Source organism: Molossus molossus, unplaced genomic scaffold (assembly GCF_014108415.1).
Source record: "Molossus molossus isolate mMolMol1 unplaced genomic scaffold, mMolMol1.p scaffold_m16_p_11, whole genome shotgun sequence".
NCBI classification, from domain to species: domain Eukaryota; kingdom Metazoa; phylum Chordata; class Mammalia; order Chiroptera; family Molossidae; genus Molossus; species Molossus molossus.
The window spans coordinates 100,121,532-100,135,180 of NW_023425346.1; the positions used below are offsets into that span (position 1 = coordinate 100,121,532).

The 13,649-nt window shown below is 42.4% G+C and overlaps 1 protein-coding gene across 1 annotated transcript in view; it reads left to right on the forward strand.

Annotated features, from left to right (window-relative positions):
* Positions 1 to 13,649, forward strand: part of LOC118625329 (nuclear body protein SP140-like protein) — a 60,252-nt gene that overhangs the window by 45,716 nt on the left and 887 nt on the right. The window contains exons 10-16 of the mRNA XM_036254212.1: positions 4,053 to 4,157; positions 5,993 to 6,135; positions 7,266 to 7,313; positions 11,697 to 11,809; positions 12,498 to 12,606; positions 12,908 to 12,985; positions 13,203 to 13,334. Of these exons, the coding sequence (XP_036110105.1) occupies positions 4,053 to 4,157; positions 5,993 to 6,135; positions 7,266 to 7,313; positions 11,697 to 11,809; positions 12,498 to 12,606; positions 12,908 to 12,985; positions 13,203 to 13,334 (728 nt within the window). The remainder of the gene's footprint in view (positions 1 to 4,052; positions 4,158 to 5,992; positions 6,136 to 7,265; positions 7,314 to 11,696; positions 11,810 to 12,497; positions 12,607 to 12,907; positions 12,986 to 13,202; positions 13,335 to 13,649) is intronic.

Here is a 13,649-nt window from a genome sequence, read left to right on the forward strand (position 1 = left end):
TCCCCTTTTGTGTGAAGCTTTCTTAGAGTTCTCCTGCTCCCACAACAATATTCTGCTCTCATCTTACTCATCAAATCTTAAATTTGTGGTCCTAGAAGCTATTAAGGAAGTTATGACCTATGGTATTTTGTCTGGACTATGACATCTCCACAAATGCAGATATTCTGTTAGTAAATTAGGAATGGAAAATGGATGTCTAGAGCACAGTATCAATTCTTTAAAAATGTGTTGAAAGTCTCTTTAGAACCTAGTATGTGATCAATATTTGTAAATGTTCCATGTCACTTTAAAATATGTACATTTGAACTATTTGTTGGGCTCTGGCTTTTCCCCATATACATCCTCTTTATCAAGCACAGCTGTTTAAATCTGCTGGATCCATGGTAAATTAAGTTGTATTTGTTCTACCAGGTTTGTATAGAGATGTGTTAAATTTCCCAAATGATTGAATATTTGCCAAATCCTCCATGTTCTGTTGTTTTATTTTAAAAACATTGACACTATTCATTGTTATAACTTAGTTTCCTTTTAGTTATAGAGTGTTCCTCTATATCTTTTATTTTTTCTATATATATCTTTATGAATATTTTTTGCCTTTAAATCTCACTTTCAGGGTGCTGATACTGTTACATTAACTTTTATGTTTTATGTTTTTCACCCCTTTTCATAAGCCCTCCTATGCACCTTTGTTTTGTCTCTTGTAACGATACTTAGCTTCTTGTGATCTTCTCTGATAATCCTAATTTTTAATAATTAAGTTTTGCCTGGCCAGTGTGGCTCAGTGGATTGAGTGTCATCCCATGGATTGAGAGGTCTGGGTTCGAATACCAGTCAGGACACATGCCCAGGTTGTGGGCTCGATCCCTAGTGGGGTGTGTGCAAGAAACAGCTGGTTGATGTTTCTCTCTCACATAGATGTTTCTATCTCTCTCTAATAAAAAAAAAATCAATTTAGAAATAATTAAGTTTTATTTGTTACTTTTATGATTCCTGCTATATGAGGGCTTATATATTCTATAGTATTTCTATCCTATAGTATTGTGTGTTTTGTGTCTCTTCCCTACTTTCTGATTGGGAGAAAATTCTACATTCCACCTTTTTTCACTGCTGGTTTGGAAATTGGAGATAAACTTTCGTAATCTCTTTAATCATGCCCTAATCTCAACAGATGACAAGAACCTTAGCATGGATTCCCACAAATTGAACATCTCATCTCCATCATTAAGTTATTGTGATTAACATTTTTTCATTAGTTTTTAAAATTTTAATTATAAATTTTGAAACTATTATTATTTTGTAGTCACAAGCATTTCTAAAATTTATTTACTTAAACAATTTTTTTCATCACTTCTCATCATTGTTTCTTTCTTTGGTTTCACCTTTGATCTGCCTGAATAAAGCCTTGGGTTCTTTTAGTGAGAGTGTAAAAAAGCAGTAATTATATAAAAATATACATGTGCAAATTTGTCTCTATTTTGATATAATTTTTTTAGAACGTTTAAAAATTCTAAGTGAACATTTATGTCTCCTCAATATAATATATTGATCATTGCATTGTCTCCTAGGATCTCTTGTATCGTTAATGGAAATTCTTCCTTTATTGTAACTGTAATTTTTTGTTGTTGTTGCTGTTAATAAGCTTTACTTGCTCCCTCAAATCTCTGTTTCCCACCATTGAATTATAAAAACTTTACAGATACAGAAAACTTGGAAAATTTTACAGTAAACTTAGATTCACAACTAACATGTCCTGTTCTTGCTTTATCTCATTTCTCTCCATCGATCCATCTTCCTATCCATCCACTAACCATCCTCAACTTTGAAACAGTTGAAAGTTGCACAAATCAGTACACCACCCTCCAAACACTTTAGCATGCATATTATTAACTAGACTTCAATATTTTTATTTCGTTTCTTTTTGCTCTGAGATAATATTTACAATGAAATATACAGATATTAAATATATCATTCTATGAGTTCTGGGTAAAATATTTTCCTGTGAAATCCAGATCTTTATCAAAAGACAGAACATAACTGTCACCCTGGAACCTAAGCAGGTCTCCCCTGGGACGAGGAGGGAGACTTTACTATCCTGGGATATTTCTAAGGAGGGAGATGTGGTCAGGAAACAAATATGCCCTCTGATCTGGAAGGCTACATTAACTTTAGCTTTGAAAAATGTTTGCTATTTACACATCCTTGAAAAGATGCTCTGAGGCATGTGGATCCATGGAGAATCGCCTCCCAACAGATCCACCTCACAGCATATTCTGGAAGTCTCCCCACGAGGACACCACTCCACCAGCCTCGATGATTAATCTGACTCCTGGAAGCTAGGAACAAATTCATTCCAATTCTTTCCTTCTTCATTTAACAAACTTCCTACACAGTAACGTTTTTATGTCTCCGGTGATCACTCCTATGGGGCAAGTCATCATGTCTACATGAGAGGCCAATGGATGCCTGGCCTTCACACAAGAGGCATAATCCAAGGACACACGTGGTGACCCAGAAACAGGCATTTGAGTTGTTGAGTTTCCTAAGAAGAATATATCAGCTGTGGGTAAGGTGGGCCACTGACCACCTCTAAACCTCAGAGTTTTGGTTCTGTTCTTTGTGTCTAGTCCTTCATGGGGCAGGATAGGAGAGGGACACAGCCTGGGGCCAGTCCATCCAATCTGCCCTCTGTGTCCATGACACCAACCAGATGATATTTGTCCTCCCACAATCCTCCACCAATAACTAAGGATTAGTGTGGGGACAATGTCCAGAGACACTCTGCACATGATGAGCAGACGCTGACACGAGCCCCTATGTCCTTGTATCTGATGCAGAGCAACACACTCAGCATCTATGTGGTGGAGGAGCTGGACCAAGGCGGTGTCCTTCTGGAAGGAGGACTCGGGGCAGTTCTGAAAGATAGAAATCATTAATGCCTCTCCATTTTCATGCCTCCTAGGTGTTTCCTCCTCAGGTGTCTGGATCTCTGCTCTTCCTTCACTGCCTTCACAAAAATCTGCGTGTACATTCCGCTGGCTGTCACTTCATCTGTCTTTCCAATAATCTCCTATTGTCACTCAGACATCTCATCCAGAAGGGTCAGACACAAGCAGGGCAAAGGCATTTCCAAAAACATAACCAAAATTAAACTGAAAATTCTAGGCACTCCAAAGAGTGGGACAGAACAAGGCATTGTTATCAGCAATGGTCAGAACAGAATCCAGATTTTCAGAATTGGTCTATATAACACCATTAATCCCCCATCACTTTTTCTGTCCTGATCACAATGCAATAAGGATCCCTTATCGCATGATCCCTTTCTACCTTTACTGGGCACAGCTAACTTTAGTGACCGAAGTGCTATAACAGAAAAGAGTGTGGACAGAGGAGATGAGGTCATAGAGTTAGATGATCAGTGTATTGGAAATAGCTTTTAATAAAGGACACACCATTGTCAGACTCAGATGGTCCAGCCAGCCATGCAATTTGCAGATGGTTCTAGAGTTTCCTGAGCTCCTCTTTCATCTCTGGAGAGAGCTGATGTGGGGGGAAATGGAGCAAAGCAGAGAACACAAGTAGCAGGCAGACACCATCTTCGTTAGGTTACCCCACCATTATCCTCTTGCTCACTGCGTCGGAGCTCAAACAGGGAGCCACAGGCACAGTCTCCGACTTTGTCTCCAGCTACCTGACTGCAGGGAAATAGCAGAGCTGGGGAGCTTCCTGCAGCACATGACAGCAGCCCTGTGTTTCCTTGTCATGTAAGAATCTGGGGGAGGGGGTGACTGGACTGGGAGTTAAGACAATTTTATTGATGCCTGGTGTCTCTGGTAAAGCATTCTGTTTGCTGTGAGATTTGAGAGGTAAAATCAAGGTAGACACTTTGGTTATGCATCAACAATGCCACTGAAAAAAGACTTTGGCACTCTGGAGATATGTGGAATAAAGTTTCCTAAGTACCCCTATGTCTTTATAGAAACTACCTCAACATGGGAGGAAGATGTACATGGACAACTGTAAAATGAGATAGAATGAAGAATCTTCTCTTTCAGGGACAATACATCGCACCAATATGAGTGTGAATTTTCATGATGAATTACTTCCTGTGACCTGTGGGGAATCATCAGGGATGTTAATTAAGAGAAAATTGGAACGAGGTAGGTTCCAAGGTCTACTTTAATTTGCAATAGTTATATGAAGAAATCACCCATGTGATTGGTATTACCCATGTGAATTACCCATCATTCAAGAAATTGTGGCCCCAGATTGGCTTGAGAGGAGGTAGGGATCCCTAAAGATGATGTTTTTATATATTAAGAAATGGTGCATAGTAAGTGCTCCTCCCACATGGAAGTGTCCATGAGGATGCCCAAGGAACCACAGAGAATGTCAGTGTATGGGTGAAAAAGATGGCATATTTTACTACGAATCAGATATAACAGGGAAGAAGCCTTCAGAGTTCACCTCATATTCTATACCCCTGCTGAAAGTCATCGCCAGGACAGGGTGTTTGATGTAGCGAGAAGATCAGAGAATTTTGAATCAGAAAACCCGAGTCCCAGCCTGAGCTCTGCCAAGAGTGACCAAGCACAGAACGGGACCTTTCTGGGCCTGAAACTTCTCATCTAAGAAATGGATAATAATTAAAAACCTGCTTTGTGGTGTACTTTGAGAGTTAATTTACACAATGAACATAGAATATTTTGTGATTTTAACATCATAAAGCTTTCCAATAATTGTCTATTATGATGAACTTCATATCAGGTTGTTTATAATATGCCTCTGTGGACACCAATTAATATAAATAAATGTTTGGATCATAACTGTTTTTAAACCACTTTACTGAGTTATAACTCTCATATCATACAATTTACTGCTTAGAGAGTAGAATTCACTGTTGAGTTTTATTGTTTGTTTATTTTGTTTATTCACAAAATTATAAAACATTCATCACAATCTAATTTTAGAACACTTTTGTCCCCCACTATGGAAACCCTAGGTTTTTCAGCAGTCAGTGCCCACCCACCACCCAGCCCTAAGCAACCACTAATCAATGTTGTGATCTATAAACTGGCCTATTGTAAGCATTTCATATCAATTGACTGATATAACATGTGCCTTTCTGTGACTGATTCTTTTGCTCAGCATGATATTTTCAAGGTTCACATATATAGCACCATGTATTATACATTATTCTTTTTTATTGTCAAATAATATAATAGTCCATGGTATGGATATACAATATTGCATTTATAAGTTTAGGTTTTCTCACTCTTTAGCTATTATGGATAATGCTATTTTGTGTAGTTTTCTGGTTCTTTTTTTTTTTTTATTCTTTTTGCTACATACTCTGCAGTGGAATTGCAGGATTATATGGTAATCCTACTTTTAATTTATTGAGGAAAAAACAAACTATTTTCCAAAGTATTTCTCCAGGTTACATCCCCACCAGGAATTCTGAGGTGTCCAACTTCTCTGCATTCTCACCATCACTTGCTATTATGTCTTTTTCATTACAGCCATCTTACTGGGCAAGATGAGTTATCTCAACAAAGTTTTGATTTCCTTTTCTCTAATGACTAATGTTGTTAAGTACATAACTATCTTTTATGTTTAAGTTACACTTTCCACTGAAACCTATTTCACAATGACTTTAAAGCCAGCTCTCCATGATTTCAGGGACAGAAAAATGTCTGCTTAATAATGCCACTGAAATGCAAGAAAATTGTTGTGATACAGGGCATAGGATGTGGCTTTGGTGCCATTGTGAGCAACACGGTCCCCACTTGAGATTTCAATGCAAAGCAAGAAATCTCCTTGGAGGGGACTTACATGTTGGGTTTGAGGATTCTCAAGTATAAAGACTAGGCCAGACTTTCCTGCTATTGATCTTGAACCCAAATTGGGTGGCTTCAGGCACGATGTGGTAGGAGGTCAACGTCTGAGCTCTGAGGACAAAGAGGTCTCAGTATCAACTTACCCCGTCTTACAGGAGTCACAATGAAGTGCATAAGAAGCGATGATGGAAACTGGTTCAGCCTCAGGGAACTGGAAATCAGAGGAGGCTACGAAAGTGCAAGTAATTGGAAGAACAGTCTGCGCTGCGGTGGGAAATCGCTCCGAAAGCTGATAATGGTATTCCAGTGTTGGGACAGGGGAGAGGCCTTTTTGTTGTTGTAGTCAAATATTGCTATTTTATCACCAAATATACGTTAAGTTATAGCTAGAGCCCTGAGGTCCTTGAACTTATCCTTTTCTAAGGCAGAGTTGCCCATCCCTTCTGTCTCAGTACAAAGCAGATCAACAATTTCTCAAAGAGGCTCCTTCCAGGGAGATGCAGGAGCTTGGATGAGGGAAGGGTCATGCTGACTCAGGTGCTTGCGGACAACTTTGTGCACTAAAAGAGAGAAGATGGTCTACAGTCACACATGTGGGCTGAAGGCACTCCCGAGAAAGAATAGTGTGAACCACGACTAACGTGGCTCCATGGGTTAAAGTAGATGGATTGCATCTGATAGGATGGCATAATCCATCACTTGAGGTTGTTTGTGAAAGGATTTAATGCCAGGCTAATGAGTTCAAACTCATAGCATAGATAAAGCAGAACCAGGGAGTCTCCTGAGGTGTGAAATGACATACTTAAAACAGCATCTCAGGCATGAGGCCTGGAAATGACTTCACTGTCTTTCTGCCCAAGAAGCCTTTAGTCAAACCCCATGTTCAGCTCCAATGTCACCCTCTCTGAATATTCCCTGACTGACCTGCCCCGTCATCCCTTCCCTGGGCCCCACTATTAAGTCCCTTCTCACACTGGTTTATACTTATCCCTTCACACAATTTCTTGTTCTTTTTCTGCCTCTAGAGTTTGCACATGTGTGTGTGCCCAACACTGTCCAGAGTGTCTGACACCCTGTCGGTGTGGGATACAAGTGTTGGTTGAATTGCCCTAGCGTGAGGACATAACCTTGAGTGGCACTTGTGGGAATAGAAAGGAGGTGAGAGGTGTCAAAGAGATTGTGAAGGAAAACCTCTTAAAACATAGGGGAAAAGCAGAAGAGCAAGGAAACGTGTTCTAAAGGTGGTTTTCTGGGTAGTAGTGATGAATTCTCAAATAAGTACAGGTGAGAAGAGGGAGACCTCAGTTTGGTTTGAGTTGATAGTGGGACATCCAAGAAGAAATATTTATGAGGAGGTTAGAAATGCCAGACTCACAAAACATGAAATCAGGTCAACCAACCATACACTTGGATCTTTTTATTTTTCAGGAAGGAATACTACCTACACCTCCAAGAGTCTATGGTAGAAGAAGACTGGTGATTATTACTTTATACAAGTTCTGATTACATAACTGGTTTTATATGTACAGCATGTCTTTTATGTATTCTCAGTATAATTAACATTATTTGTTCTCCTCTCCACTGCCTTCATACTATTTAATTAATTAATATATTTTGCATGTGCCTTCAGATTTTCTCCATTGAACATTAGGTTGCATGCAAGGTCATCTTTGAGTGGTAAATCATTTGAGATGAAGATAATAAGGAGCCATCAAAAGTAATCCCATACCTGAGTTTTCGTTATAGATGCAGATGTCCAAGTTGTAAGAGCAAACATAATTACAGAGTACATAAAAGCATTTCTTCTTTTTTTTTTATCCTCACCCGAGGACACTTTTTCATTCTTTGTTCAGGTAGAGCAGGAGGGAGAGAGAGAGAGAGGAACATCGATGTGAAAGGGACACATCGAGTGGCTGCCACCGCACGACCAACCAGGGCCGGGGACAAACTGCAACCGAGGAACATGCCCTTAGCGGGAACTGAACCCGGGTCTCTCTGGACCGCAGGCTGACGCTCTAACCGCTGAGCCAAACCAGCCAGGGCCATAAAAGCATTTCTTAATAAGGTCACAGAGTTACCTTCAACTCAATCCCAGATTTTTTTTTTTCAAAAAGGTTACTATTTTCTAACTTTAATGAAATCTGATGGAGCAAAAATTTGCTCACCATCATCCAGATGAACCAGGTCTAGTACAAAGTCTATCTTGAAACATATAACAAACCATATACTTTGTCATAAGACAGTAAAAGCATATTTTTTCTGATTTTCACATCCTCTTTAATAAAACATACACACAGACGTGCAAAATGCTTTCTCAAGCAGAAACAATTGGCCTATTCTTCATGAGGATGGTGCTGTTGGGGAGGGGGCTCTTGGGCGATGGATGTATCTTACAGTTTCCTGTGAAAAGTCAGCTAGATGCCATCTCTGGAAAAAGAACTGTAGGCCTAAGGACCTTAGATTTGTTTCAACTTTGGGGTGGTGCCCCAGAAGAGCTATAGGAGGTGGTAGAGTTATCTCTGGGATACTGTATGGTTCCCAGGACTCTGAATAATAGAGGAGACCGAGAGGGTCATGTCATACTACTCATGATCAAGAGTCCATGGAGAGGAGAAGACAACTGTCCCAGCAAGGGTGTCCTCACTCCTGATAGTAATCTTTCATAGGATAGATATTACAAGCCAATTCATCCTTGACTTACAATATCCTCATGCATTAATAACCACACTTGTTCAGGCTAAATCTCAACTCAGGCTGTACACTGTAATCACCAGAAGACCTTTGAAAAATAACATAGTCTAAAACCCATCCTAGACAAAATGTTGATTAAATTATTCTGAGATGACTTGGACATTAGAATTGTTAAAATGTCACCAAATTATTTTTACACTAACTTACTCATTCTATGACTTAAGGAGCATACCAATACCCATGCCCTACCCAGACAAATTGATTCGGAATCTCTGACATTGGGACCAGGACATTATAATTTTATACACTTTCTCGGACAATTCAAATGTGCAGCTGGCGAAGAAACAAAGACATAAGAACCTAGTCTTGATTAAATGATTAGGGCCGCAAAATTATTTCGTATTGGTTACATATGTTATTTCCTTGTTCTTCTGAGAAGTGGGTCACCAATTTCTGAAGAACAATTAAGGGAATGTGTGGGTCCCTACAGTGAGAAGAAGGAAAATGGCCTTAGACCTCCAAGTTAGTGCAGTCTCAGTCCACATTGGGGATGGGATTCAGGATTCTTCCAGAACACTGAGTGGAAGCTTTTGGCAAGAAGTTTCTCAGTTTTGATCTTTCTCACATATGACCATTTTTAAAAGCAAAAGAAATGACCAGAACCTAAATTAGCCCCACACAAGAATTTTTACCTAAAAGTCCAGAGTAAGATTGAAAATAATTGTTAATTGCTAACTTTTCATCTTTTATTACTTTCTATATGAAAAGATATAACATAACTATGTTTCAAATCACTCTGCCCAATGGCTTCAGGAAGGACATTTCTAACCTTTGTGTGTTGTTAGCCGAGATATAATACAGACTTTGAGAAACAGAGAACTTTTCTCTATGTATTAGGGTGGAACCATTCGTTAGGGTCTTAGCAACCCTGTGCACAGTGGACCCTGCAGGAACAATGGAACTAACACAAGAAGTTTAAAAATTACTGTGAGAAGGAGTGGAGATAGATAGGATCGGGGATACGAGGGAGAGTATAGAACCAGGATGAATTCTCAGGTTTGTGTTCAACGGTGTACGTTTAATGAAATGGAAGCACCAAGAACAAACATGTAGTGGGTGTGAGGACAGGAGAACATGCTACGTTTTGACCGGATGAGTTTGGGGTGTGCTTTATTTTTTTTTTATTTTTATTTATTTATTTTTTTTATCCTCACCCGAGGACATTTTTTCATTTTTTGTTCAGGTAGAGTGGGAGGGGGAGAGAGGAACAGAGAGAGAGAGAGGAACAGAGAGAGAGAGAGAAACATCGATGTGAAAGGAACACATCAAGTGGCTGCCACCCGCACAACCAACCAGGGCCGGGGACAAACTGCAACCAAGGTACGCGCCCTTAGCGGGAACCGAACCCGGGTCTCTCAGGACCGCAGGCCGACGCTCTAACCGCTGAGCCAAACCGGCCAGGGCTGGGGTGTGCTTTAAAGGCCCAGGGGGAGATGCTGGGTGAGCGTAGGGTGTGCATGAATGCACAGGACAGGCTGGACATCTGGGAGCTGGGACATAGTGATGTAACTGCAGCTTTGAGAATGATTTAATGGAACCATGAGAGAGTCTGTCTGAACGTTAGAGGAAGAGAAGGAGGACAAAGGAAAGAGACACAGCAGTGAGGCTGATGGAGTAAACCCAGGAGAGGATGGTGCAGACCTCACATGTTTGGAGAGAGCAGAAATGGTCATGGCAGAGAAAGGTGGACGTTGTCATCCCTGCCTCCTCCTGCTCCTCAGTGGACCACTTTCCCTCCACCCAGTACTCATCAATGGGTGGGCCAGTCCCCAAGTCAATCTCATTTGTGTCACTTCAGATGGTCACAAGGCGGTAGAGTTTTCTTCAGTAGACTATGGGATAGACTGCATGTTTCTATCTGGGATAGAACGACCCCCATGGTGTTCTCAAACTGTCTCAATTCTCCAAGAAGACAGAACCAGAGGCAAATATATTTCTGATTCATAGGTAGATGCTGATTTTCATTTAAAAAAAAAAAAGTGGTTTTCTGTGTCTTTTATTTTGTTTTGTTTAAGTATGTTTTTATTAATTTTTTAGAAAGAGAGAGATAGAAACATCATTTTGAGCGAGAAACATTGGCCTAGCCAGTGTGGCTCAGTGCTTGAGCATTGACCGATGCAACAAAGGGTCGCTGGTTCAATTCCTGGTCAAGGCACATGCCCAGGTTTTGGACTAAATCCCCAGTAGGGGGCATGTAGGAGGTGGCCAGTTGATGTTCTCTCTCACTGATGATTCTATCTATCTCTCCCTCCCCTTCCTCTCTCTCTAAAATCAATGAAGAAAAAATTATTAAAAAAAAAAAAAAAAAGAAAGAAAAACACTGATCAGCTGCCTCCAGCATGCCCCCTATGGAGATTGAGCCCACGACTTGGGCATGTGCCCTGATAGGGAATTGAACCAGGACCTCTCAATCCATAGGACAGTGCTCAATCCACTGAGCCACACTGGCCACCCAGTTTTCTGTTTTAATCACCTCCTCTTCACCCCACTGATGAGGGAAGATGTCCTCTGGACAGTTTGGGAGATGCCAAATAATGGCTCCTGTCACGGGGCAGATGGATGGACAGGTGGTTATTAGTCACATATACTCCCAGACCAAGGAAGGAGGGCAGTGCTAGCCGTGCAGGCCTCACCAAGGTTGCCAGGAACAGAGAGAACAACCAGGGCTGTGGAGGGTGAGATGGCCCCTTGGATTCTGTGGGAGGTTGTGGCTGGCTTGTTTAACTAACCTTAACCTGATATTCCAGAATGGGCAGGGTTACGTAGCAAGCTCCCCTGGATAAGGTCCCACAGCTGAACAATGCTCCTTGTCAGGGGACCATGTGTAACCCAGCCCACCCTTGAATGTCGGGTTTAGTTCCCTGTCAGCCATAGAATCTCGGGTTTCATAGGGAAATCCTTTCTGGTCACACAGGCCACTCCTCTTGAACTTGACTGCAAACCAAGAATTCTTTATCCGAAACCTCCACTCCATGCCTTTGTCCATAGCTCAGGGTGGGGCACCGAGTGTCCTTACAGGTTCGCACAAAGGCAAGGAGTTCTAGATTCCCACCACGCTGATCTTCAGGGTCTCACCGGGGATACAGACATTGTTTTACCTTCTGGCAGGAAATCTCAGAAAAATGCCGGATCTGCCAGGATGAAGGGAAGCTCTACTGCTGCGTCAATTGTTTGGGCTTCTTTCATGGGAACTGTCACCTTCCGCCTGTGGAGTCGGAGAGGTTTGTGGGATGCCGTCCTTTCTCTCCTTCTAGGGACCCTCTCCTGCCCTGCACACTCCCCCTGCAGAACCCTCCTCATGTCCTGATGGGGAAAGAGCAGGGTTGGCGGTATGGGGTCCAGTAGTCTGATCCCGGGAGCTGTTTAAAGACACTGTCAGCTGGAGGGCAATGTTCTGCTCTCTCCTCTGGGAGGCTGAGGCTGGTGGCTGGGTCCTTCGCCTACATACCGCTACTGTCCTTTCCAGGACTTACCCGTAGACTCCTGTTCACAGGAATGGACATGCCAGATGTTTGTGTTCTATGCTTATTCAGAAAAGGCAGGAAACATGGACAGGTTCCCTCATTTTACCATGTTCTCAACAGACTAATGGAGGCCCGAGGTCCCCAGGAGTTAAGGCCCAGTCTCCGACACTCTATCCCGGAGGGCAGGGCCCCTTGTGCTCCCAGCAGCTCAGGTGGGGAAAGAAGAGCCCACCACTCACGCTGACACCACCTTCCACCCACAGAACCCCTGCTGCTACCATTGGTGGGAGGAGGGTGATCACATGAGAGTCCTAGAGAATCTGTGGGGTGTCCTCTTCAACTCCAGCTGTGCCCATCGGCCATTCCTGAAAGGAAAACAGTGGCAGCCATAGGAATGGTGGCTTTTCTGGGGCTTTGCTTTGCTCACTTACATCTGACATCTCAGGAACCCTTGGAGATGTACCTTCTGCACAATACAAATGGGTCCAAAAAGTCAGAAGTGTTGCAAGGAATCTGAGATCCTTGGGAGGCCGATGGGGAGTGAGGAGATGTTGGTGAGTTGGATTTGAGCCCAAGACCTCTCTCCTTTGTGTTTCTGCTCATGTGTGGGAAGTCAAACAATCATGGGGTGTGTGGGGTGGGGGCTGTCCAATGGTGCCTGCTCTTCTGACCATGCCTCAACCACACTGAAAACACCAGAATGTGTTTGCAGAAGAAAACTGTTATTACATGTTAGTGTCCAAGAGCAATACCTGTTTGGGGAAACTTCCAGAAGACTGGTGTGGTCATGTCCGCACATGCATATGGGCCCATTCTCTTCAAGCTGTTTTTATTCACAGCCTCCTTCTTTTGCAGAAATGTGACTTCGTCCTCTTAAAGGTCTATCACCATTTAGAGAGCAATGTTTTTCCGAATATTCCTCATGAAAATTATGTAAGTAATGACAACAAACCATGATTACAGGCCACCATGATGTTACCTGACCTGACACGGGCTCTTGTGGGACCTGGGAGCTGGAGCCCATGGGAGGCAGAGCCCGAGCTGCATTATATGCGCCCTCTGCTTCCCTGGGTTCCATGGGAATCCACGGGCGGCAGACATTGATGTGTCAATAGAGTCAGTAATGCTCTATTGACGTATTTTTCACCAGGTTGAACAGGCTTCTCGATGCCTAAAGAAACTTAGGAAGTTGGACGAGATCAAGAAGAATCTCATTGAGGGACAGTACCACCAAGTGGAGGCGTTTGTGCGGGACATGAACCACATTTTTCAGGACCCCAGGGTAAGTGGCTCTCCCTGCTGCCATTTCCTTCTCTGTCCATTGAGTCACTCTACCCTCATTTCCTGCTCCTGCGAAATTGTAGTTTCCCTCATCCGATGACAAGCCTGTGTAAGCAAGGGTTCAGGAAGGGTTCGTGTAAGTGGGTTATTAAGTTGAGGATTTAAGTTCACCAGACAGAGTAAGAGTGAGTCAGGAGGTGTCCCTGCAACCAGACGCCAGGCCCCTGAGAGCTCCTTCCTCCCTTCAAAGGCGACAGGTGCCGGTGGAGAACAGTTGTGTCCTCCCTGCTCCAAACCTTAGGAGAAGATTCCGTCC